The sequence below is a fragment of the Peromyscus leucopus genome, chromosome 5 (assembly GCF_004664715.2).
Source record: "Peromyscus leucopus breed LL Stock chromosome 5, UCI_PerLeu_2.1, whole genome shotgun sequence".
NCBI lineage: Eukaryota > Metazoa > Chordata > Mammalia > Rodentia > Cricetidae > Peromyscus > Peromyscus leucopus.
Window position 1 is genome coordinate 57,469,957 of NC_051067.1, and position 22,704 is coordinate 57,492,660.

The 22,704-nt window shown below is 49.5% G+C and overlaps 1 protein-coding gene across 9 annotated transcripts in view; it reads left to right on the top strand.

The window, feature by feature from the left end:
- The window catches only part of Pfkfb3 (6-phosphofructo-2-kinase/fructose-2,6-biphosphatase 3), an 85,280-nt gene that overhangs the window by 58,891 nt on the left and 3,685 nt on the right, over positions 1–22,704 (top strand). For 2 of the 9 annotated variants that reach the window (XM_028891323.2, XM_028891346.2), the window contains exons 2-17: positions 4,921–5,046; positions 6,487–6,583; positions 8,983–9,049; positions 9,536–9,610; positions 10,494–10,550; positions 12,703–12,827; positions 14,086–14,293; positions 14,611–14,757; positions 14,921–15,025; positions 16,435–16,564; positions 16,895–16,957; positions 17,069–17,133; positions 17,775–17,861; positions 18,717–18,890; positions 20,121–20,143; positions 22,295–22,347. In XM_028891323.2, coding sequence (XP_028747156.1) covers positions 4,921–5,046; positions 6,487–6,583; positions 8,983–9,049; positions 9,536–9,610; positions 10,494–10,550; positions 12,703–12,827; positions 14,086–14,293; positions 14,611–14,757; positions 14,921–15,025; positions 16,435–16,564; positions 16,895–16,957; positions 17,069–17,133; positions 17,775–17,861; positions 18,717–18,890; positions 20,121–20,143; positions 22,295–22,337 — 1,592 coding nt within the window. In that variant the 3' untranslated portion in view covers positions 22,338–22,347. The remainder of the gene's footprint in view (positions 1–4,920; positions 5,047–6,486; positions 6,584–8,982; positions 9,050–9,535; positions 9,611–10,493; positions 10,551–12,702; positions 12,828–14,085; positions 14,294–14,610; positions 14,758–14,920; positions 15,026–16,434; positions 16,565–16,894; positions 16,958–17,068; positions 17,134–17,774; positions 17,862–18,716; positions 18,891–20,120; positions 20,144–22,294; positions 22,348–22,704) is intronic. The other 7 variants (XM_028891368.2, XM_028891387.2, XM_028891331.2 and 4 more) reach the window with 4 other exon arrangements.

Consider the following 22,704-nt stretch of genomic DNA (forward strand, 5'->3'; position numbering starts at 1 on the left):
TGCCACAACTGCCCAGCGAAGGTATTCCAGCTTGTCCCTTGTGAGTGGGAGAACAAGGAAAGAGATACCATGATAAATCAAGACATCATGGGAATAGGGAGAGGCAGAGTGTTAGGGAGGTTCTCAGGAATCCACAAGGATGAATCCACCATAGACTATTGGCAATAGTTGAGAGGGTGCCTGAGCTGGCCTACTCTGGTGATCGAATGGCTGAATACCCTAACTGTCATCATAGAACCCTCATCCAGTGACTGAAGGAAGCAGATGCAGAGATCCACGGCCGGGTCCCAGGCAGAGCTCCAGGAGTCCAGTCGATGAGAGAGAGGAGGGATTCTATGAGCAAGAGATATCAAGACTATGATTGGAAAAAGTACAGAGACAACTAGCCAAACTAGTGGGCCAATAGCTTAGGAACTCCCATGGTACTGGACTAGACTCACTGGATAAGTTGAGGCAGTTGTTTAGCTTGAACTATTTAGGGGGCCCCCAGGCAGTGGGATCCGGACCTGTCCCGAGTGTGTGAGCTGGCTTTTTGGAACCTAGTGCCTATGCTGGGACACTTTGCACAGCCTTAGTGCAGGGAGGAGGGGCTTGGACCTGCCTCATCTGAATGTACCAGGCTCTGCTGACTCCTCATGGGAGACCTTACCTTGGAGGAGGTGGGAATAGGGGGTGGCTTGGTGGGGGAAGGCTGGGGGCAGGAGAAGGGAGGACAGGGGAATCTGTGGTTGGTATGTAAAATGAATAGAAAATATCTTAATAAAAAAATCAATTTTTCCATGTATCATAGCTTTAAAAAAGAGAGAGAGAGAGAGAGACATCTATTAACTGTATTTTCCTTGCTCCCACATTGCCAAGTACGCTCTGCTGAGGCACGCTCTCTTCATATTACCCCATCAGACTTGGAGGGTGCTACAGGCCGATCTGATGATGCCAGGAGAGATGCTTTCGTCTAGTGAACAACCATGTGGCATGCATTGCCTTCCTCCTGCTGCTGGTATTTATTATGTTCTGAGGGCCAGGCAGGTTAAGCCCATTTTCCGAGAGATCTTAGTGTGGTAGTACACCTATACAATCCGAGTCTTCCGTACAGCTCAGTTTCCCCCTCGCTTGATGGAAGTAGACTGAGGTGGTTCCTGTGGAAAGGCTTCAGTTCTCTTAGCAGCTGGGGAGATGGTCCCTTCGGAGTTCACAGCTGTCTGTCCTAAACAGATCCTTCTGTGTTTTTCCTTTGAGCTTGTAGTGAAGCATGCTTACACTTGCTTACACAAGAGGATAGAGAGGATGTATCATCCTTTTTTTTTTTTTTTTTTTTTGGTTTTTCGAGACAGGGTTTCTCTGTGTAGTTGTGTAGTTTTGGTACTTGTCCTGGATCTCACTCTGTAGACCAGGCTGACCTTGAACTCACAAAAAATCCGCCTGTCTCTGCCTCCCAAGTGCTGGGATTGAAGGCGTGCGCCACCACCGCCTGGCGTATCATCCTTTTCTAATGATAACATTTTGCAAACTGTCTGGGTAGAACCAAGCATGGATGAGGTATGGGGGCCACAGCTAAGGATCTTCCCAAGTATATAATTGGAAAATAAGTTGTGGGCATCAGATGGTGGGATGGTTGAAGTCGGCTGTCTCAATGATCCACTTGGTCACATGTTATCGAAGATATTAATCACTTAGGAAGAAGTGTTGAGGTTAGGACTCAGGTGTGCATCTGCCTCTCAATTGAGCTAGACAAGCACTGTTCAAGTTGGGGGTTTAACTACCTGTCAGGTTTTTTCTTCCCATAATTTATCCCTCAGCCACCCTATCCTGTAGCTCCCCAGCTGGTCTTCTGGTTTTCCTTTGTGTGCATTTACCTGCAGGAAGCTGGCATAAATTACAAGGCTGTGTTAAGAACTAACAATGATGGACCTAGTCTGTGGGTAGGCAGGTCTGAGCTCAAAGGGACTCCTCAGGAATGCTGGCCTCAGTTTGTCCACATGTCATCTCCCCCAAGCATCCAGATCACTGGTCTCATGAGTATGTAAGCAAATAAGCCTAATGACATTGTAGAGTGCTGGCTCCGCTCTTGGGATGTGGTGGCTTCCTGTGAATCTTAAGGAACCATGGCCTTAACCATGGGCAATACTTTTAGTATGAATCTAGGCCCACCGGGGCCTAGCTCTCTTTAGACAATGGCTTCTCTCCCCACATATTGGTTATTTTTCTAATTGCCATGACAAAAGCAACTTCTGGAAGGAAGTGTTTATTTTGAGTAGTTTGAGGGTCCAGTCCACTGTGGCTGGAAAGTTGTGGTAGGTAATAGGACCGTGAGGCAGTCAGGTCTCTGCATCTCTGTCCAGAAGCAGAGGGATTTGAATGTTGGTGTTCAGCTCTCTTCCTTTCTTCAGGCCTGCCCACACTCATGGAATGGTGCCACCCAGTTAGAATGGGTCTTCCCACCTCAGGTAACCCAGTGGGAGACATTCTCATAGATAGCCCAGGGGTGTGTTTCCATGGTGACTCTAAATCTAGTCAAGTTGACAAATGGAGATCAGCCATCATACTTTAACGGAACATCTGTGTATTCTTTACCCTTATTTAAGTTAATACCGAGATTTATTGCTAAAAACCCTGGTACAAAACATTGAACATTTAGATAAAAGGAAAGGAGGCATTATGTTTGTCTTAGGAAATCCTATGTTGAAGTCAATATATTGAGTTGATTGGGGGAAGAAACATCCAAGTTAAGGATTGGATCGAGGGGATGTTGTGAAATGGAGGGTGAGGGGTCATGGTTGGTGTCTCTTCTTCAAAGGTAAAAATGTCTATGAAGAAAAGAACCTGGGGCCAGGGGCAGGACATTATTTGTTCAGTGAGACCCTTGCTCAGATGTCTGGGTGACAAAGCTACACTTGCTTTGTCAGTTCCTTTGAGCTCCTCAGCTTTGAGCAGATGGGAAGAGTAACTTTTGCTTTGTCAACTAAGAGAGTGATCTAGGTTTATTTGCACTTAAAATCCAGCAGCACTCTCCTGAGTCTACGCTATGGTTTTTTCTTTTCTAGAGTGTCTACTGCCAGAGGAGATTTGTTCCTGTGATTAGTAGATAGACTTAATCCCTGATCTGATAACTCAGCCTGCTTCTGCCTCTGCATCCTTGACACAGTTCCAACAGACACTGCCCATGGACACATGCATGTATGGCTGCCTGTCTCCAGGCATCTCTGGATGCTTTCAGTTGTAATGGCTCAGTGGAGTCATAAGGGCAGGAGAAGCCACCATTAGCTGGAGGGAAAGAGCTTCTGTCTTCTAGGTATCTGTTCTTTCCAGGGCCTCTGGAATGCATTCCTGGGGAATGTTCCTAAGGGCTGTCTTTGGCTTCTGAATTCTCTTGTCTAGATGGCCTCACACCCCTCACCCAGGTTCCCGTTATCAAAGAGATCACTCACCCCTTGCCATGAATGCTTTCTTCTAATCAGACCTTAGTCTGAAGCAAAAGATCCACATTGGTGTCCCCCTTAATGCTTAGACTTCCCATGAGCCTCTATCTAGATCTGACATCTGTCTAGGGTGGTGGCATGACTCTCATCTCTTCCTGCAGGCTGTGCAGCCTGTGTCTGGGATGGGAGAAGGCCAGCTGGGCTAGAGTTGGCAGGCAGCCTCTTTGGCTTGTAAGCTCACTTGTCGCCAGGATGCAGGAGTCGCCCAAGAGACTCAGTGATGAAGAGACAGCCAAGGAAATACTGGAACTTTAGTTTGTCTAGCAGGATTCTTTTGGCTCCTTTCTGGAAACCTCTGTCCCTGGTGTTCCATCTTATTGAGATTCTAAAGACAGATGGGGCACTCATTCATCACAAGCAAGAGTGTCTCTGGGGAGCCTGCCCAGGACTTAGTAACCAGCTTACTTAGGCTCCTCTGACTGGCCATTACCTTGGCAGACTCAGGCGTTCCTCTGAACCTGGCATCCATCAGATCCTGGCAGCAGAATGGAGGGATGGAGGAGGGTGGTCAGGGAGGATGTGAGAGGCACAGGCATGGTGCCCAGCCAGGGGGCCCAGCATTCTGGGTCCCTGACCTACTTTCACTTGATAAACTCTTACCGTTTATTTTTTGTTTTTTTCAAGTCTTTGGAGTTTAGTAAATGGGTTGTCTTCTCTCGGTTTCTGGGGCTCACTTCTGTCTGTTTCCCACCTGTTTGCTCAATTTACATACTGATTTAGGAAATCATTACTCCCTACTGCTAATTTTACCTTCCCTGGCAGGGCGCCTTTAATCCCAGCATTCGGGAGGGCAGAGGCAGGTGTATCTCTGTGAATTTGAGGCCAGCCTGGTCTACAAAATCGGTTCCAGGACAGCCAAAGCTGTTACACAGAGAAACCCTGTCTTGAAAAACAAAACAAAACAAAACAAAAATTTTTACCCTCCCTGGCATTAGGGTTCCATCCTTGTACCCCCAAGAAATGTTATTACACTATTTTGCTAGGAACTGGAATCACCGTCTGGGGCTCAGTTCCTCCATGTCTGATTGTACATTTATGGTTGGAACTGCCATTGCCAAATATTGCCTGAAAAGTGAGACTGAACTACAAGGTCAAGGGGTGTGGTCACTAGGTGGGGATGGGGTGAAGTGTGTAGTCCCATTGGGTCATCAGATGGCAGGAATGACATCATAACTTTAGTGCTATTCTTTTTTGTTGCTTTGAGATAGCTCACATTTTTGCCTAGGCTGGCCTGGAACTAACTCTCTGTGTAACCCAAGCTGGCTTGGAACTCAGCTATGTTTGGGATCCCCTAGAACACTCATTTCTTCCTGCCTCTGTCTCCCAAGGACTGGGACTACCATACCCAACTTTGGTCCCATTCTTCACAGTCTGTCTTTGGGCATGGGACTCTGGCCATTAACTTGTGCTCTTTAATTGATGACTTCTGGCTTGGTCTTTGCAGCCTGTGGGCCGAAGCTGACCAACTCCCCAACGGTGATTGTAATGGTGGGTCTGCCGGCCCGGGGTAAGACTTACATCTCCAAGAAGCTGACTCGCTACCTCAACTGGATAGGCGTTCCAACGAAAGGTAAGCCAGGACTCAAGGCTAACGGCTGGTACCCTCACGGTGGTGGCTCACAGGCATAAAACTGTCCTGAGTTATGGAGTCTGATCATGTTTCCAGTTGGGTTATCTCAACTGACCCTCACCTTCATCAAGCTCCCTGTGGTGACTTTGTTCTTTTTTCTTTGAAAGTCCCATCACATGTAGCCTTCCTTCAGTGACTGTCCTCTGCAGCTTCATGCTGCGTACTATTGGTGACATTTTAATACACCTCTGCCCTGTCTTCCCAACTAAATGGGAATTATCTTGAGGATAAAGATTAGCATCCCTCACTGTGCTAAGAATTTTTTTTTAATACTAGTGCTTGCCTCTAGGTCTGCATATGCTAAGCAGTAACTATTAAATGTGATCTCATCACCACAGGTGTGCCAACAGGAACATGGCTAATTTAGACATGGCAGGGGTAATTTAGAATTAATAGCTCAATAAGTAAGCTAGGCTGGCTGGCCAGTGAGACCGACTTATGTTGGGATACCATAGGTAAAAATATTTATTTTAACATTTATTTATTTGTTTGTTTGTTTGTTTTTTTGGTTTTTCGAGACAGGGTTTCTCTGTGTAGCTTTGCGCCTTTCCTGGATCTCACTCTGTAGACCAGGCTGGCCTCAAGCTCACAAAGATCCACCTGCCTCTGCCTCCCGAGTACTGGGGTTAAAGGCATGTGTCGTATTTTATATGTGTGGGTGTTTTGCCCGCATATTTGTACTATAGGAATGCCTTATGCTCAGACATAAGAGACAGCCAGAAGAGGGAGTCAGATCCCTTGGGATTTGAGTTAAAGATGGCTGTGAACCTCCATGTGGGTGCTGGGAACTGAACCCTGGTCCTTTGTAAGAGCAGCATGTGCTCTTAACTGCTGAGCTAACTCACCAGCCTGTCTTGTCTTTATCTGTCTGTCTGTCTGTCTATCTATCTGTGATTTTGAGACAATGTTTCATAGCTCAGTGGTCTCCAACACAGCTACTGAGCTTCTTACCCCGCCTGTCTACATCTCTGTGCTGGGATTACAGGCATGTACCATCATGCCCAGTGTTCTTGGTTGGTGCTGGGATCCAGCCCAGAGTTTCATCTATGCTAGAGAGGCACTCTAACAACTGAGTGACATCCTTATTCCTACAGTTTAACTGCTTTTTTCTGGATTTGGCTGCTCTCAGAGTCTGTTTCTGGTTGGTCACACTGGGAGGCTGGGATTGGGATCTGGTCCCTAGGAGACAATTCAGGTACAGCAAGAGTGATGGGTGCTGTCCTTTGGTCTGGACCCTGTTTCCCAGACTGTTACCTGGGGATGACAAGCGGGAAGTCCACACTGTTTGCATATGAGATTCCTTATTCAGCTAGGGGTTGGTTGGCTTTCTCTTTGGTTCCTGATGGCTCATCCAGGACTGTCCTTGTCTTTCTTGTCTAGTGTTCAATGTGGGAGAGTATCGCCGTGAAGCCGTGAAGCAGTACAGCTCTTACAACTTCTTCCGCCCTGACAATGAGGAAGCCATGAGAGTCCGGAAGTAAGCCTGAGTTGCCGTGTTTCCTGTGTGTGTGTGTGTGTGTGTGTGTGTGTGTGTGTACATTCATTGTGTGGAGGCCTGAGGAGGACTTTGTATGTTCCTTGGACATTGTCTACTTTACAATACAATGTATATATAGATACAGGTGAGTGTGAAGTGGGTATGTGTCCATGTGTGTGGAAGCCTGAGGACATCAGCTATATTCCTGTATTGCTTCTCTATCTTTTGAGACAGGGTCTCTTTACAAAATTATTTTTATGTGCATGGGCTTTAGCCTACATGTATGTTAGTGCCTGGTGCCTGGGGAGGCCAGAAGAGGGCATTGGATCCCCTGGTACTGGAGTTAGAGGAGGTTGTGGTCTTCCAAGTGGATGCTGGGAATCAGACCTGGGTCCTGGAAGAGCAGCAGCATGTGCTCTTCACTGCTCAGTCATCTCTCCAGCCCTTAGACAGGGTCTGCTGATGAATCCGGAACTAGCTTGGCTGGCCAGTGAGCTCTGCCTGTCTCTCCCTCCCCAGTGCTAGGGTTACAGAAAGTGGCACCGTGCCTGGCATTTAGGTGAGTGCTGGAGATGCAAACTCAGGCCCTCGTGCATGTGTCCAGGCTGGCAGTGCCTTAGCAACACTGAACCAGTTCTGAGGCCTCTTTTTAGAGGTCGGGCCTGTCACTGTAGAGCTTAACAAGGCTGGCTGGCTGCCAGTGAACCCCAGGGCTCTCCACCTCCCTGGCCCTGGGATTACAAGTGCATACCACCAGATCCATCAGCTGCTGCTTCTTTCTCCTCCTCCTCTTCTTCCTCTTCCTTCATTGTAGGTTCTGAAAACCCAACTCAGGTCGTTGTGCTGGCAAGGCCAGCACTTTACTATGAGCTAAGCTATCTGCCCACCCTGTGGTTTCCTTTGTTTTGAAGCCAGGTTCTATAAGAGGAAGAAAAGGTCAGTCTGCACGCTGGTCCTTTGTTGATGGCCATCAGACCTAGCTAGCAGTAGGACAAGTCTCTCGGCCTCTCTGTGACTGGCTGCTTTGATCTGCTCCCAAAAGTATGAACTGAGCCACCCTGAGACAGTTCAGCAGCAGCCACATGCCAGGAGTGAACAAAGTCCCTTTCATTGGAAACCATCAGTTTCCATTTGCAGAAGAGTTCTTAAGCTACAGGTGACGGACGGGGTGGTGCTCTTCAGTTCCGCATGGTGCTGGGATCAGCTGGGCGTGGGAAGAAATCCCAATCACTGATGCCAGGCACAGCCCCAGGCATGCCTAGTGAGGCCTTCTTGTGCTCTGGCATCCATTTTTAATTTATTAGTACTGTTTTGTTTTGTTTTAAGTTAGGGTCTTGTTATATAACCCTGGCTGGCTTGGCACTAATGTATATAGCTCAGATTGGCCTTACACTCAAATCTTTCTTCCTGCCTTAGCCTCTGGAGGACAGCTGTTACATGAGTATGTGCCACCCCGTCTGCTTATCACTGGTTTTTATTTTTATTTTTAAGTTTTGAGATAGGGTCTTATGTAGCTGAGGCTGGTCTTGAGCTCTCTAAGTAGCTGAAGTCAAACCTCTGATCCTCCGGCTTCCACTCTCCAGTATGAAAATTATAGACTGTGCCACCAAACCTGGTTTTAGACAGTGCTGAGGATTGAACCCATGGCTTTATGCATGTTAGGCAAGCACTCTATCAAGTGAGCTATATCCCTGGCCCTTGGCACCAGTTCTTAAAACGCTCCCCAGGTTTTATTTTTAAGCTGAGCATGGTGCTCCGTTTCTATAATCTCAGCATTCGGGAGATTAAGGCAGGAAGACTGCAAGTTCTAGGCCAGCCTAAGCTACAGAGTAGGTTCAAAGCCAGACTAAATAACTTAGTGAGACCCTGTCTCAAACTAAAATGAAAAAAGGTCTGGAGTTGTTGTCTCCAGAGCTCTTGTCAAGGTCTCGAGTTCAGTTCAGCAGTACCACGAAAGAAAGACAAAGAACAAAAGATTAAAAAATTAAAAAAGAAGGCCATGCATGGTAACTGGTGCCTGCAATCTCCTCATTGGAGAGGCTAAGGTAAGAGGAGTCCAGGGAGTTTACGGCCAGCTTGGGCCTACAGAGTTGAATGCCAGCCTGGGCAGCCCAGCTAGACCCTGTCTGAAAAACAAAGCAAAACGAAACAATCCACAAAACCAAATACAAATGTTTCTCGGTCACATTGACCCCATCGTGTCGCCGGGTATGATGGCTGCCTCCCTCAGCTGTGTGGAGGTGGGTATCTGTGCTGGTGCTCAGGTCGGAGGCCTCTGGACCTAAAGAGACCTGGATACCCTGAACAGCTTGGGCCTAGCGCTCCAGTGTGTGTCCTAGGGATGCGGCTGCTTGGCTGGGCCTGCTCTGACCCGTGCTTTTCCTCCTGTGCGTTTGCAGACAGTGTGCCTTGGCTGCCCTGAGAGACGTCAAGAGTTACCTGACGAAGGAAGGAGGACAGATTGCAGTAAGTCTGGGGGAGCAGCGTGGAGACCCCCTGTGGAGAAAGAACAGGGACAAACGGCTTTGAGGGTGGAGGGAACAAGGGCCCAGAGCAGCTCATGGCTCAGGAACGTGTCCGGGGATGGATGTTGGCACAGAGCTCTGCCACTCACGTGTGTAGTGGGCATCTGGGCACCGCCTCTACTGTGTTGCTGCCAGCCACAGCAGCGACCAGGCGTCATTCTTTGGCCCCTCCTTGTATGCTACTGCTTGCTAGGTCCCTGGGTGCACCCCTACCCCCACCCCTGCTTCCCTGCTGTGCCAGAGAGAGCTGTGGGCCGAGGATGAGGAGGGAGTCTGGGAGCACTGTGGAGAGGTTAGGGGACAGGACACAACTCTATCTAGAAGGAGGAATTTGGGGCTTATTTCTGGAAACAACAGATTGAATTCTTTGCGGTTTGGGTAAGTATTCTTACCAGTTTTTCTGAGCCGCCTTCTCCTCCTCTATCAGGTTTTTGACGCCACCAACACTACTAGAGAGAGGAGACACATGATCCTTCATTTTGCCAAAGAAAATGACTTCAAGGTGAGCCAAATCTGCCTCCTCTAGCAAGTTCAGAGTGGAAAACACCTTGGGAACAGCTGATTGCCTAACTCTGGCTTCAGCCTCTTCCTGTCTTGAGTAGTTGGGGCAGGTCTCACTCTGTAGCCCAGGTTCATTGGAACACACTCTGTTGCCTAGGCTGGCTTCAAACTCGCAGCAATCCCTCTGCCTCCGTCTGCTGAGCGTTGGGATTGCAGGTGTGAGGTGCCCCCCCCCCTGGCTAGTTGTCCACGTTTTGCTGCTTTGAAACAAGGTCTTCCTTGTGGCATGGTGCCTGGGGACAGTGGAGCCCTCCCTCCCTGGCACAAGGTGAAGGCCATGGCCATGCAAAGTTGATGTTTTATGGAGTAATGCTTTCCCAGTGCTTATCCTCCCCCTTATTAATATTTTGGTTAACAAACCAAGGCAAGTGCTTCTGGTACTAAAGCACAGAAAATGGGTTTGACCGAGACATTTTCATACATGGGCATCATTACACTTTGTTCCTATTTGCTTTCCCGTCTTCTCTTGGCCCCTCCTTTCTCTGACATAATGGCCCTTGTCCGCTCCCCAAATAGTCCCTTGGATTCTGCTTTCATGGTACATGTATTCCATTCACCTGCCGTTCCCCACCCCTCCCTTTTAGTCTTTCTCCTCTGTCGTGACACACACACACACACACACACACACACACACACACACACACACACACACTTAAATCTAGATTTTGCATGTAAGCGGAAGCACGCAGTGTCTGAGTCTGGCTTACTTTGCATCTCCCCAGCCCCGTCCCTTCCCTGCTGGTTTCCTTTCTTGTATCACAGTGGCATCAAAGTTGGCCTTTTGTGGGTTGTTTTCACATTTCTGTCTTGCTTCCTTCCTCCAGGTATTCTTCATTGAGTCCGTATGTGATGACCCTACTGTAGTGGCCTCCAACATCATGGTAAGACAAGTAGGAAACCCTGTTTATCTATGGCCGCTTAATACTGTGAGGTTATTTGCAGTCCTGGTGGGAACCCAGGTCAGGACTGGATAGTAACTACACCCTGAGAAGCAAACACCCTGCTCCATGTGTGGCTGAGTGTCTTTAGGTGGATACTGGGACGGTAGAAGTACATGGGGATATTAACTTAGCATAGGCTGTGACCTGGACGTGCTCTTAAATGACATCCAGGCCATTTCCAAGGACTTTGAGGACGAGCAGCAGGTATACAATCTTGGTTGGGCATGGTAGATAAAGGGGACAGACGGAGTAGTTTCACCTGGTGGCCGAAGGTGAGTGATGATGGAGTAGCCAGGGATGAAGGGCAGCTCATCCCATCATACAGGGGAGGCCATCCAGATGTTCACTTTCGCTTTCCAGTCCCTAGTAGGGAATAATGCTTTCACGCTAACCAAAGCCTCCAAGGCTCACTATGCCAAAGATCTCACTGTGTAACCCAGGCTGGCCTTGAACTCAAGACATCCTGCACCCTATTCCCCGAGTGCTGGAATTACAAGTGTGTACCACTACACCTTGCCCAATATACACCTTACTTTTAAAGGGATACTAAACATTTTTGCTTTCGTTCATTGGTCTTTTTCTTCGAGACAGTGGGAGTATCTGCAAACATTTCTAAGAAACAAACTCATACTTGAGGAAGAGTGGGTCTGGAGGAAGAGGCTCAGAGTTTGAGGAACAGGAGTGCTGTGCCCACAGAGGACTTCGCTGTTTTACTTTGGGTTTATTTTCCCTGTTCCACTTGATAGTGAAGCATGGTGTAGCTGTGAAATCCTTTCCCCATTGTGTGGTCACTCCTGAGCTTAGGTAGGAGTTGTCTTCGTAGTAGCTTTCTAGTCATTCACATAGTTAGCTATAGGCCCTGATCCTCTGTGTTCAGAAATCTTTCCCTGATTAAACCTAAAAGCAGTTTTGCAGATTAGGTCCAGGGATTTGTGGCCTATATTTATGTTTTTATTGTACAAGTCACATAATATGCAACTGGCCTTTATAGCTATTTTTAGTGTGCAGTTCAGCAGCAATAAGTACATTCAGATTCTTGGGCAACTGTGTACGTGATGTGGCTCTATTGGTGTAGAGTGCTTGTCTGCCACCTACAAAGCTGTGGGTTCAGTTCCCTGCACTGCATAAATTGGGTGTGGTGTGAATACTTGGAATCTCAGCATTTGGGGGGGGGGGAGTAGGAGGATCGGAAGTTCAAGGTCATCCTTGGCTATGTAGTGGGTTTAAGGGAAACCTGAGGTACATGGGAGCTTGTCTCAAAGCAAGCAAACAAAAGAAAGCCAACAGCAAAAAAGTTGGGAACCCCCTAATGTCCATCTCCAGGCCTGTCCATCTTCCTGTCTGCCTTATAGTTGTGGAAGCATAGATTAAAACAGTTCTGAGGGCAGGCATGATGGCGCCTGCCTAATCATTTTAACACTTACTGGGCAGAGAGCGGTAGGAGGTTTTAGGAAGGTCTAAGGTCATCCTGCTTTACATAGCAAGTTCTAGCCCAGTCACAGCTAGACAGTAAGACGGTGCCTCAAAAGACCAAAATCAGCCTGAGTTTCCCTAACATCTACCTGGGTTTCTCGGCATAATTGTCCAATTATAGGAGACTCTTAGTCCGAGAAGGGCAGCTCTGAAAGGTCTAGGCACCAGGTCTAGTTAGATGGCATCACACCGACCAGCACAGGTGGCTGCTGCTTCTGTTGGAACAGGTGGGGAGACTCTGCCCAAGAGCAACACTTAAGGTGCCTTTTGGGACCAAAGGCTTGCTCTCGGTGTGCTCCCGTGGGGTTCTGCTGAGTTGAGGGCCAGGCTGACTCAGTTATTGGACTGACCCGCCTCCGCCTCCGTGTATGGTCCAGATGTGGGTTTCCCGTGTCTGTCCTTCCTAGACATCCTCCCTGTGTAACCGTAAGGCCATCAGTCAAACCTCCTGACCCCTCCCCACCGCCCCGTTCTTTTTCTTCCTCTTAGATGCTGGGTAGGATAGTCTTTATTCTGAGAATTTCTGGGCTTTCCCCATTTGAAAGCCCAAATCCTGCTTAATCTCAGCAGAAAGCCTTCCAGTGTGACTCATCAGCTGCTCTTTGTGATGATGTTACAGGAAGTTAAAATCTCCAGCCCGGATTACAAAGACTGCAACTCGGCAGAAGCCATGGACGACTTCATGAAGAGAATCAGTTGCTATGAAGCCAGCTACCAGCCTCTTGACCCTGATAAATGTGACAGGTGCTTCCCAGAGCTCACCCCCTCAGTTATCCACTCGAGGGCTTGAAATGTCATCTCGATGGTCCCATAAACAGCCCCCAAATATGTCTGCAAACTCTAGAAATGGCTTTGGGAGGGTCCCCAGGCCCTGTCCTTTGGCGGAGGAGCTATTGGCAGTTGTTAGCGGCTGCCTCTCCTTTGAGGACGTGACTGCTGCTAGGCTGCCCTGCCTCAGTGGGTGGCCTCACCTCTATGTGTAAAGGGCTGCACTAATAGTAAAACACAGGAGATGGGGGCATTTAGAGGAAGATAGTCGTGAATGGGGAGGTTCAAAATGAGGGAGAGCTCAGCAGTTAAGAGCACATACTGATTTTCTACATGACAGGAGTTCGGTTCCCAGCAGCCACATCAGGCAGCTCACTACCAATTGTAATTCCAGCTGCAGGGGAATCGGATGCCTCTGGCCTCCACAAGTTCCTGCACTTATGTGCACAGACCTACACAGATGCATGCATATATACATATACATACATATGTATATATTAAATTAAAAATAATAAAAAAGAAGTCTTTAAAACGTATAAATATTTAGACCAGGTGGTGGTGCACACCTTTCATCCCAGCACTTGAGAGGCAGAGGCAGGTGGATCTCTGTGAGTTCGAGGCCAGCCTGGTCTACAGAGTGAGTTCCAGGATAGCCAAGGGTACACAGGAAACCCTGTCTGTTCAACCCACCCACCCCCCAAAAGTATAAATGTATGAAAATGTCTTCTTCAACTACTCTCTGCCTTGAAAAGGTACTTACTAGGTTTTTGCTTGTTCATTTGTTTGTTTTGACTGGGTCTCACTCTAGCCCTGGCGGGCCTGGAACTAGTTATATAGTTTTTAACAGTCTTCACTGAATCTGGAGCTCACTGATTTGGCTAGGCCAACTGGCCAGTGAGTTCCAGGGGACAGCCTCTGCCTTCCCAGCTCTGGGATTACAGACCGGGCTGTTCCTTGCTTTTTAAGAAGGTGCATCTGCACTTGATGTACAAATCTTGCGCTTATCCATCACTGAGGGAGCCATCTCTCCAGCTCTGATACCTGACTTGAACAGCCTGGCCGTGGGAATTGTTGCTTTCATTTACTCACTGACTCTAGGGAAGACTCACGACGGTCACTGTTACAGGCCCCCAAGAGCAAATATTCTAGAAGCTGGCTAGGCCTAGGGTCAGGTCTGCTGCCTTCCAGGGCTAGGGAGGCCTGGATGGTGGTCCTCAATGATGTTTCTTTGCAGGGACTTGTCGTTCATCAAAGTGATTGACGTGGGCAGGAGGTTTTTGGTGAACCGAGTGCAGGACCACATCCAGAGCCGAATTGTGTACTACCTGATGAATATCCACGTGCAGCCCCGGACCATCTACCTGTGTCGGCACGGCGAGAATGAGTACAACCTGCAGGGCAAGATTGGGGGCGACTCGGGCCTGTCCAGCAGAGGCAAGAAGGTAGAGGAGAGAAAACAAGAAACGGGCTAGGGACTGACTGGAGGCCGGAGGGTGGTTGGCTCCCACCAAGTGGTAGAGTAGAAGGGTCCTTAGAAGGGTAGGATGCTGTGTATTTTTTTGCTGTTTTTGCCATGCTATACTGTGGGTATTTGCATGTGTCTATATGTGTACATGGGAGCGTGGACTAGAAACAGAAAAGTAGAGTCAGGCCTCTTGGTCTCTGATAAGGTTTGAGTGGCACTGGAAGTTTGGAATATACCATAACCTATGGAAGGAGCTGGAGTTGGGGTAACCTCTGTCTCCTCTGTTCCCCTCAGTTTGCCAATGCCCTGAGCAAGTTTGTGGAGGAACAGAATCTGAAGGACCTCCGTGTGTGGACAAGCCAGCTGAAAAGCACAATCCAGACCGCGGAGGCGCTGAGGCTCCCCTATGAGCAGTGGAAAGCACTCAACGAAATCGATGCTGTGAGTCACGGGCCCGCATGGCTGTGGGGAGGCCTGGCAGGGGGTGGAGAGTTCTCTCAAGGGGCCTCTGGAATCCTTCCTGGTGGCTTCCTGAGACCCCCCCCTTTATTTGAGGTAGTGCTATGGGGGAGTTCCTTGGCATGAATGTTGGTCTTCCTGACAGGGTGTGTGTGAGGAACTAACCTATGAGGAGATCAGAGACACCTACCCTGAGGAATATGCACTGCGTGAACAGGACAAATACTACTACCGATATCCCACGGGCGAGGTGAGCAAGAGAAGGTCCATTCTTTTGTCTGTTGGCTTTTCTTTATAATGGTCAGGAGCTGCCCCACATGTGTCGTGTATGGAGGTGGCTGAGAGAAGGCTTTGGGGGCCTCAGCAGGATCAAGTGAGTCCCCACACGGCCTCTACAACCCACCCCATCTCTCACCAGTTCTGTAAGCTCATCTCGACTACTACTTTGGTCTTAAATCTCACTGAAGAGAACCCTGTAAAAAGCCCCAAGGGAAGTGCGATGTATGTCCCACACGGAACGAGAACTCTTGTGTATCTGTCTAATGATGTGTGTGACGTGGGAGAGAGCAAAGAGGATGGCTGGTGATTCGCTCCAGACCAAAGCTTTTTCCTGGGTGCCAGGAGACATGGTAGATAGGCTGGCTGTGCGGATGTCACGTTAGATGGCTTGTCCCGGGTCTGGGCCGATGTTGGTAGAGAGAATGGCTGAGCCGGCAGCTGCTCTTGAGTTGGAATGAAGTCTGCTGAGCCATGTGGTACTCTGGGAGTTTAGCCAGGTGGCTGTGTTGACACCTAGTGGGTGTCCTTCCGAGCCCTTGTCAAGTTCCCACGCCTGGTGGGCCACCATGCTGCTTTCTGGTCTCACTCTGGTCTTCATTCACCGTAACTCTGGTTAGAAGGAGAAAAAGCATGGACAGTGCAGCGTGAGGAGGACTTGGGCTGCTTTTTTAATGTTGCAGCTTTGCGCTCCTTGTGTAGCTCAGAAGTGCCTTGCTTATGGTCCTCCCCAGTGCTGGCGTCACAGATGTGCGCCACCGCACCTGGCTACGTGGCTGTGGTTTGAAACAGGATCTTCAATGTGTGGTCCAGGCTGCCTTGAGTTCATGGCCGTCCTCTTGCTTCGGCCTTCTGAGTGCTGAGGATTACAGACACGCACCACCCGTATTCCAAAAGGAAATGGCAGACATGTTAGCCGTCCGTCTAACATCCCCGAGCTCCTAGCTCTGGTGACCACAAACTCCTTGTATCTAGAGTTGCCTGTTCTGGACGGTGCACAGAAGGTATCCTTCGGTGTATGCAGATGGTGATGCTTGATGTCTTCCATCCACTTGACTGACATAACAGATTTTTGAGGTTCTCTCAGGTTGTAGCATGTGCTGGGACTTCATTTCTTTCAATGGCTGCCTGAGTCATCATCGTCCATGATAGAGTCTTTCTCCCACGCTCAAGAGGAAGGAGTTCAGACAGACAGGACTGTAGGCTTCCCTCATGTTTCCTAGGAGTATTTCATTAAAGGCAGAGCTGACCGCTTAGGAAGGGTGGATGGCTGCATGTGTGGGGGGATGGGCTGTGAGCTGGTCTACGAGGAAGACGCAAGGGATGCAGGACTCTTCCCTGCCTACCCTCTCCTAACGTGCTGCCCCACCCCTTTGTCCTCAGTCCTACCAGGACCTTGTCCAGCGTCTGGAGCCTGTGATCATGGAACTAGAGCGCCAAGAGAATGTGTTGGTCATCTGTCACCAGGCTGTCCTACGCTGCCTACTAGCCTACTTCCTGGACAAGAGTGCAGGTATGGAGGGCAAGCCGTGCCCGGGAATGGAGGAGGAAGTGGGCCCTTGGGTGCACGTGGGAGGGGACCCATCTTTTTCTTACTTTGTATCTGAGTATGGATCTGCCTCACAGCCCGCTGAGGGGTCTGTACCTGCTCCCTACTGAACAGTGTGGCGCTCAGTGGGCGTCGTCATGTCATAAACCAGCCTGAGGACCCTCAAGCCTCCATGTGACCAAGGGCCCTTGGGTTAGGCGTGAGGCTCTCACAATGAGCCTAGGGATGCCCCCTGGGTGTCTCCCTTTGCTTCAAGGCTCTTATTTAACTGCGATGACATATGTCTCATTTCAGAGGAGATGCCATACCTGAAGTGTCCCCTTCACACCGTCCTGAAACTGACACCTGTGGCCTATGGTGAGTAGCAGCCCGGCTGGGCCTCGACCCTGAGGTCCTCTGGGGGCTGTGGGGCTGCCGATGAGGATGATCTCTCTAACAGAAGCCTTCTTTCCCGCCTTTCACCTCCAGGGTGCCGTGTGGAGTCCATCTACTTGAATGTGGAATCAGTGAGCACACACCGGGAGAGATCAGAGGTGAGTTAGGCTCAGGTGCATGGGACCCGTGGGAAACTCTGGCTCTGGTTTTCTTCTAGAGGGTTCTCACTGAGTTTCTTTGATGCCCACTGGCCAGCTACCATGTTCCAAACCTCTGTTCCTAGCCTGTCTTTCCTGTGACTTCATGGGTCTGTCCTGTTCTTTCTGTCCTCTCTCTCATCCTCTCTCTCTCTCTGTCTCTCTCTGTCTCTCTCCCTCTCCTTTGCCCCTCATTTCTACTTGACTGGGAAGAGTGAGTTAAACAGGGAGTTACTTCCTTCTCTCAAATATTACCCTAGTGCAGTAGCTGTTGCCACTTTCGGCAGCAAAAGCTGTGTCTTCTCAGGTACCAGGAGCCTGGCTCAGACAGGACTAGGCAGTCAACTGCACCATCTGCATGCATCAAGTTCACAGTTAGCAAAGGTTGATAGGAAGCAGGCTAGAGGCGGGAATCCTACGGGCTGCCAAGGAATGGTCTTCGGAGACTTGAGTACCCAGCTGCTGTTACTGTATTCCATATCAGGGAGGTCTGAGATTTTTGCGGGGAGGGTGTGTGTGGTTGTGTTGGATTCCTTACTGGGCAGATGGCTTATCTGTCCAGGTCTGTGTGGTGAAAGTGGGTTTAAATTTGCTTTATGCAGGCGGTCAAAACACACCACTATGCCAGTGTAGTCAGACCTTCCTCTTACACCGAACTTGACTTTCTGTCTGTGGAGTCCGCAAAACAGGTGACTTCCCCATTCCCAAGGAGCTTGGCCATCAGACTTTGGTAGGAAGGGTCCATGGGTGCCAGCCAGTTGACGTACTGCCCAGCTTGCACTGTGGACGGCACTGGAAGAGGACTGTGTCCCTGGGCTGCCTCGCCCTGTCTCCTGGCCCCAGCCCTCTGGAGCTCATTGAGCTGAATGAGGACAGCTCCGATGCTGGGTTTAGACAAGAGATGGGCTCCAAGGGCCTCAGAATACCTCCTTGCTGAGTGCTGGGGCTGAAGCTGCCCTGGGCTTTGAGGTGCTGGGCCATGCCATGGACCCCAGAAGCCTACTCTTCTGTCTCGTCATCCTCTGCTGGAAGGTTGGCAGCTCGTCCTGGCTGACAGACCACTGTCTGTTTCCTGCACCTTTGGTCTCCTGCTCTACCTCCTAGGCTGAGGCTGGGTACTGTTTCGGGGAGCACAGTGTATTCCATGGGTGCTTGTGTGCGCCGCAGACCCAGATGGCAGGGAGTAGGCCCTGACACGTTTCCCCTCCCACACCTGTGATCATGGAGCCAACCATCTCACCTGGGCCCTCTGTGGGTGGGGTGGCTGGGAGTAAGGATCTTTTCTCTGACCCCCTTCTCTGCTGTGGTTGTAATGATCTGTTTCCTCCCCTGCTTTGCACATAGCGAGAAGTTCTGTGGCAGCAACAGCTCAGGGGCAAGGCCACTCACCTGGGTGTCCCTCTGGTGGTGCTCGTACAGATCACCAGAGGACTGTGTGTGTGTGTGTGTGTGTGTGTGTGTGTGTGTGTGTGTGTGTGGCTTTTGTCCCTCCCTACCCACTCCTTGTAACTGTCGCCTTCTCTCTTTTGTCTTTGTCTGCTTAGGATGCAAAGAAGGGACCTAACCCGCTCATGAGACGCAATAGTGTCACGCCACTAGCCAGCCCCGAGCCCACCAAAAAGCCTCGCATCAACAGCTTTGAGGAGCATGTGGCTTCCACTTCTGCTGCCCTGCCCAGCTGCCTGCCCCCGGAAGTGCCCACGCAGCTGCCCGGACAAGTCAGTGATTCTGCTTTAATTACTCCCTACAGGGAAGAGTGAACAGGGGAGAGACGATCCCCAGATAGATCTGGGACTGTGTTTGGGTTGGGCTGTATGTGTGATGTGCAGTAGACAGTTTTTGTGGGTGTATAGTGTGTGTGTGTACGTGCATTTGTATAGAGTGTGTACATGCATTGGGCAGGACATGAGATGCCCTCTCTGAAGGTCTTTCCTGGTCAACAGTGACTCTGTCTATCCTTTCCGAGGTCATGGCTCTTATTCTTCATTGAGCAGAATCAGACAGAGTAAAAGAAATTGTAAAATGTTCCAGGCCTGTGTACATTTGTTAATAGCAATTCCCAGTCAGGAGTCTGTAACGTAGCATGGGAGTGATGTCTCCTTACTCCAGAGCTGACTCCTTTGCTATCCCCTCTCTGACAGAAAAAAGCTGAGATTCCCACAGAAGAGCCTCTTCCCTCTCCTCAACCAGCAGAGCCCTCCCCCCTTAGAAATAGTCTAGAGCTGGAGAGGCAGCTGGATTGATACAGCTCTTTCCATGCAACTGTGGCGACCCAAGGTCAGATCTCCAGAACCCAGGCAAAAAGCTGAGAGCAGAGGGACATGCCTGTAAAGTCACTGGTGAGAGGAGAGGCAGGAACAGGTGGATTCCTGGAGGCTCACAGGCCAGCTAGCCTGGCCTCCGTGGTGAAATCCCAGGATTGCAGTAGGAGAGCTCCTTTAAATAAAAGGTTTATTATGGCTGCTGAGGATTGACATCCAAGGTTGTCCTTTCACATCCCTTCATGTGATGCTTGTGTTCATCTGCATCCCTGTACGTGGATGCATGTGGGCACAGTACGTGTATACATACATACACAGGACCAGGCAGCCAGTATTGCCACCTTTTCACACAGCAGCCAGAGTATCAGAGTAAAAATAAACAGAACCCAGCAAGATTTCACTAGCTTGAAAGATCAAGGACATTAACCTGGGCCTGGGGCAGGGACATCCAGAGCTACCTTGATCTGGTCATGGAGGATTCTGGCAAGCACCCAGCCTTATCTCCCCCTTCACAGATGCTTCTGAATTTATTAGGACAGCCCTTCAGGATTGCCAGATCCTCAGGAACAGATGTCTGGGATCTATTGGCTGGGTCAGACATGGGAGGTGTGGGGGGCTCATCTCACCAGCTGCCATCTGGCCTCCTGACTGATTTTTTTTCTCTCCCCTTACCTTGTCTCCCTGCAGCCTTTGCTAGGGAAAGCCTGTCTGTAAGTATTTCCTGCTCAATAATTCTGTCACTTGCATTCACTCTTGCTTGTTGCCAGTTTGTCTCCTGCCTGCTGAAGTATTTAGGACGAGGACAGTTTGCGTAGACTCTGAGGTTGTCCACAGAAGAGAAAGAGATGGGAGGAGAGAATTCCCAAAGTTTATAGAGAAGGGGTGCAGAAAAGGGGTGTGTTGTGGCCAAACTAACACTGTTCAGCCCACTCCAGTGCCGTCAGCCATGGGGTGCTACTCCCCAGTCCCTCTTGGGGTTCTAGGTTGTGTCTTAAATGGTCCTAGGCTGGGGCTTCACGTGATGTTATTTCCCATTTGGGGTCAGATTCTGATGACGAGTGAAACTAGTGCTTGCTGTCTTTTTTTTTCACTCCCTTTCCCAGAGGAGCATCCTTTTATTCGGAAAGCAATATTTATCCGGAGCCTAATAGAAAAAAGCAAACAAACATGGGAATCTATCTTGATGGCCTGGAGGTGTGCCTGTCTGCCCTGCCAAGGGACAGTCTCTGGAGACATCTGTATAGAAACTGTACTTGGGATCCCACGCCCCTGAATCCACAGCCCCTGACTGCTGCCGTGTCAAGCTTGAGAAACAGGTGTGGGCGGGCATTTAGGAGAGCTGTGTAACTCATAGAGAACGGGACGGCCCATCCTTTGTATCTCTGGCCCTTAAATAAGAGATGGGCAGGGCAATCCTCATCCTGTTTAACAAATAAGGTCAAGTGATCGGCACACCCACCAACTGGTAGGCATGGAGCCAGGCCTCAAACAGACGTTGGGCCCTAGAAAGCTAATGTCTTCCTCCCTGCAAGCTTCTTGGAAAAGCCCAGGTGCTGTTTTTCTACCTCTGGTTCTTGAAGCCTGAGGGGTACCATGGGCAGCCTCTGGTCTGTGGGTTAACTAACTCCCACAGCTTTGCCTGCAGCCCTGCCCAAGGGAGAGGGCAGGCCTGGCTGTTAACTGCCCTCTCAGAAAGGGACCTATGCTCACCACCCAGTGTCTATTGTGGACTGCTTGAGGACCAAGGGTTCTCCTTGCAGAACCTTTGGGTTGGAACCTGTGGTTCAGCTTGTTCGTTTCTAATGTGAATCTAATAGTGCTTTTGGCTGGAATCTCGTTAGTTAAGCAAAAATGTAGTCTACAGACTCATCACCCCTGCTATGGTCAGATTCTATTCTGGAGACCCAGAATCTAGCCCAGCCCAATCCTGTGACCAAAATTAATCAATTATTGTCTTACTGAAATAATATCATCTTAGTTGTCTTATCTAGCCTGGAACCTACTGTGTACCCCAGGCCTCAAACTCAAAGCAATCCTCCTGTCTCACTCTCTGAGTGTTTGAATTACAGGTATGCATGCACCAACTTACCTGGCTTCCAGGATTTATTTTAAAAGCCAGATCAAACCAACTTTGCCACAGTCTTTGGAACATCAGGGAAGTTAAACCAGTTTTATGACTTGAACTTCATCATGCATATAACTCATGGCAAATATCTGGCACCTAGGAGGGGCCTGATGGGCGGTGGCTAGAGTATCACCACTTCTGGCCTCTAGCTTTGAGAGTGCAGTTAGGTGGTCCTTTGTGCCCTCTGCCCTGTGCTACTGGATTTTCACTTCTCAGAGCAGCCAGAGCACTCAGACTTGAGCTGAGACACCCCAAAGGCACCCCATGATACCTGTCGTCTTGGTCTCCTGGTAAAACTGAATGATACCCAGACACTGCTCTCTGTCCTTGGTATCTTCCTAGGAGCTGTTGCTATGCATAGGATCAAGGGACCCCCTGCCATTTTTCAGTGCTTCTTCCATTTTAAAATCACAGATGCACACTAAATGAAGAGGCCACTAAGGCTGGCATTGTAGCTCAGTTGGTAGAGGGTTTGCCTAGCCTGCAAGAGGCCCTGAGTTTGATTCCCCCCAGCACTGCACAAAGCAGGTTGTGATGGAATGCATCTATAATCCCAGCACTCAGGAGGAGGCAGGAGAATCAGAAAATCAAGGTCATCTACACTACATAGAGTGTTTGAGGCCAGCCTGGGCCAAATGAGACCTTATCTCAAAACCAAACAGAAAAGACTAAAGTCGGTTTTGTTTTCTCCTTTTCCAACCTGTTTTGTTTTTCTCTTCCCCGCTATGCTTGAAAGACGAACTGTCTGTCACATTTTTTCAAAGTTTTCTCCTTACTAACCTGGGAAAGGTAATTGAGCTGGTGCATGTCCCTCTGTTTCCTCCTGCATCTGAGTCATGGCTTTCAGCCGAAGGGCACTGTGGCTTGTGTACAGATTGGCCATTGTGGAGTATGTGGCTCATGTGTCGGTGCTCGGTGGTCTTTCAAGCAGTGCCATTGATGTGGGGTCCTTGCCCATCCATCTCTGCCTCTGTGTGTTCCGAGTCAGGGGCCCCTGAGGGAACGATGTGGACATGACTCACCATGTAGCTCCTCATTGTGACTGTTACATGGTCATCATGTGTGAATGCTGGAGGGCCTGGGCCTGTGGTGTGGTAGGAGAAAGGATAACCCTTCCCTCTTTGATCCCACTATGTGGCTGGGGCT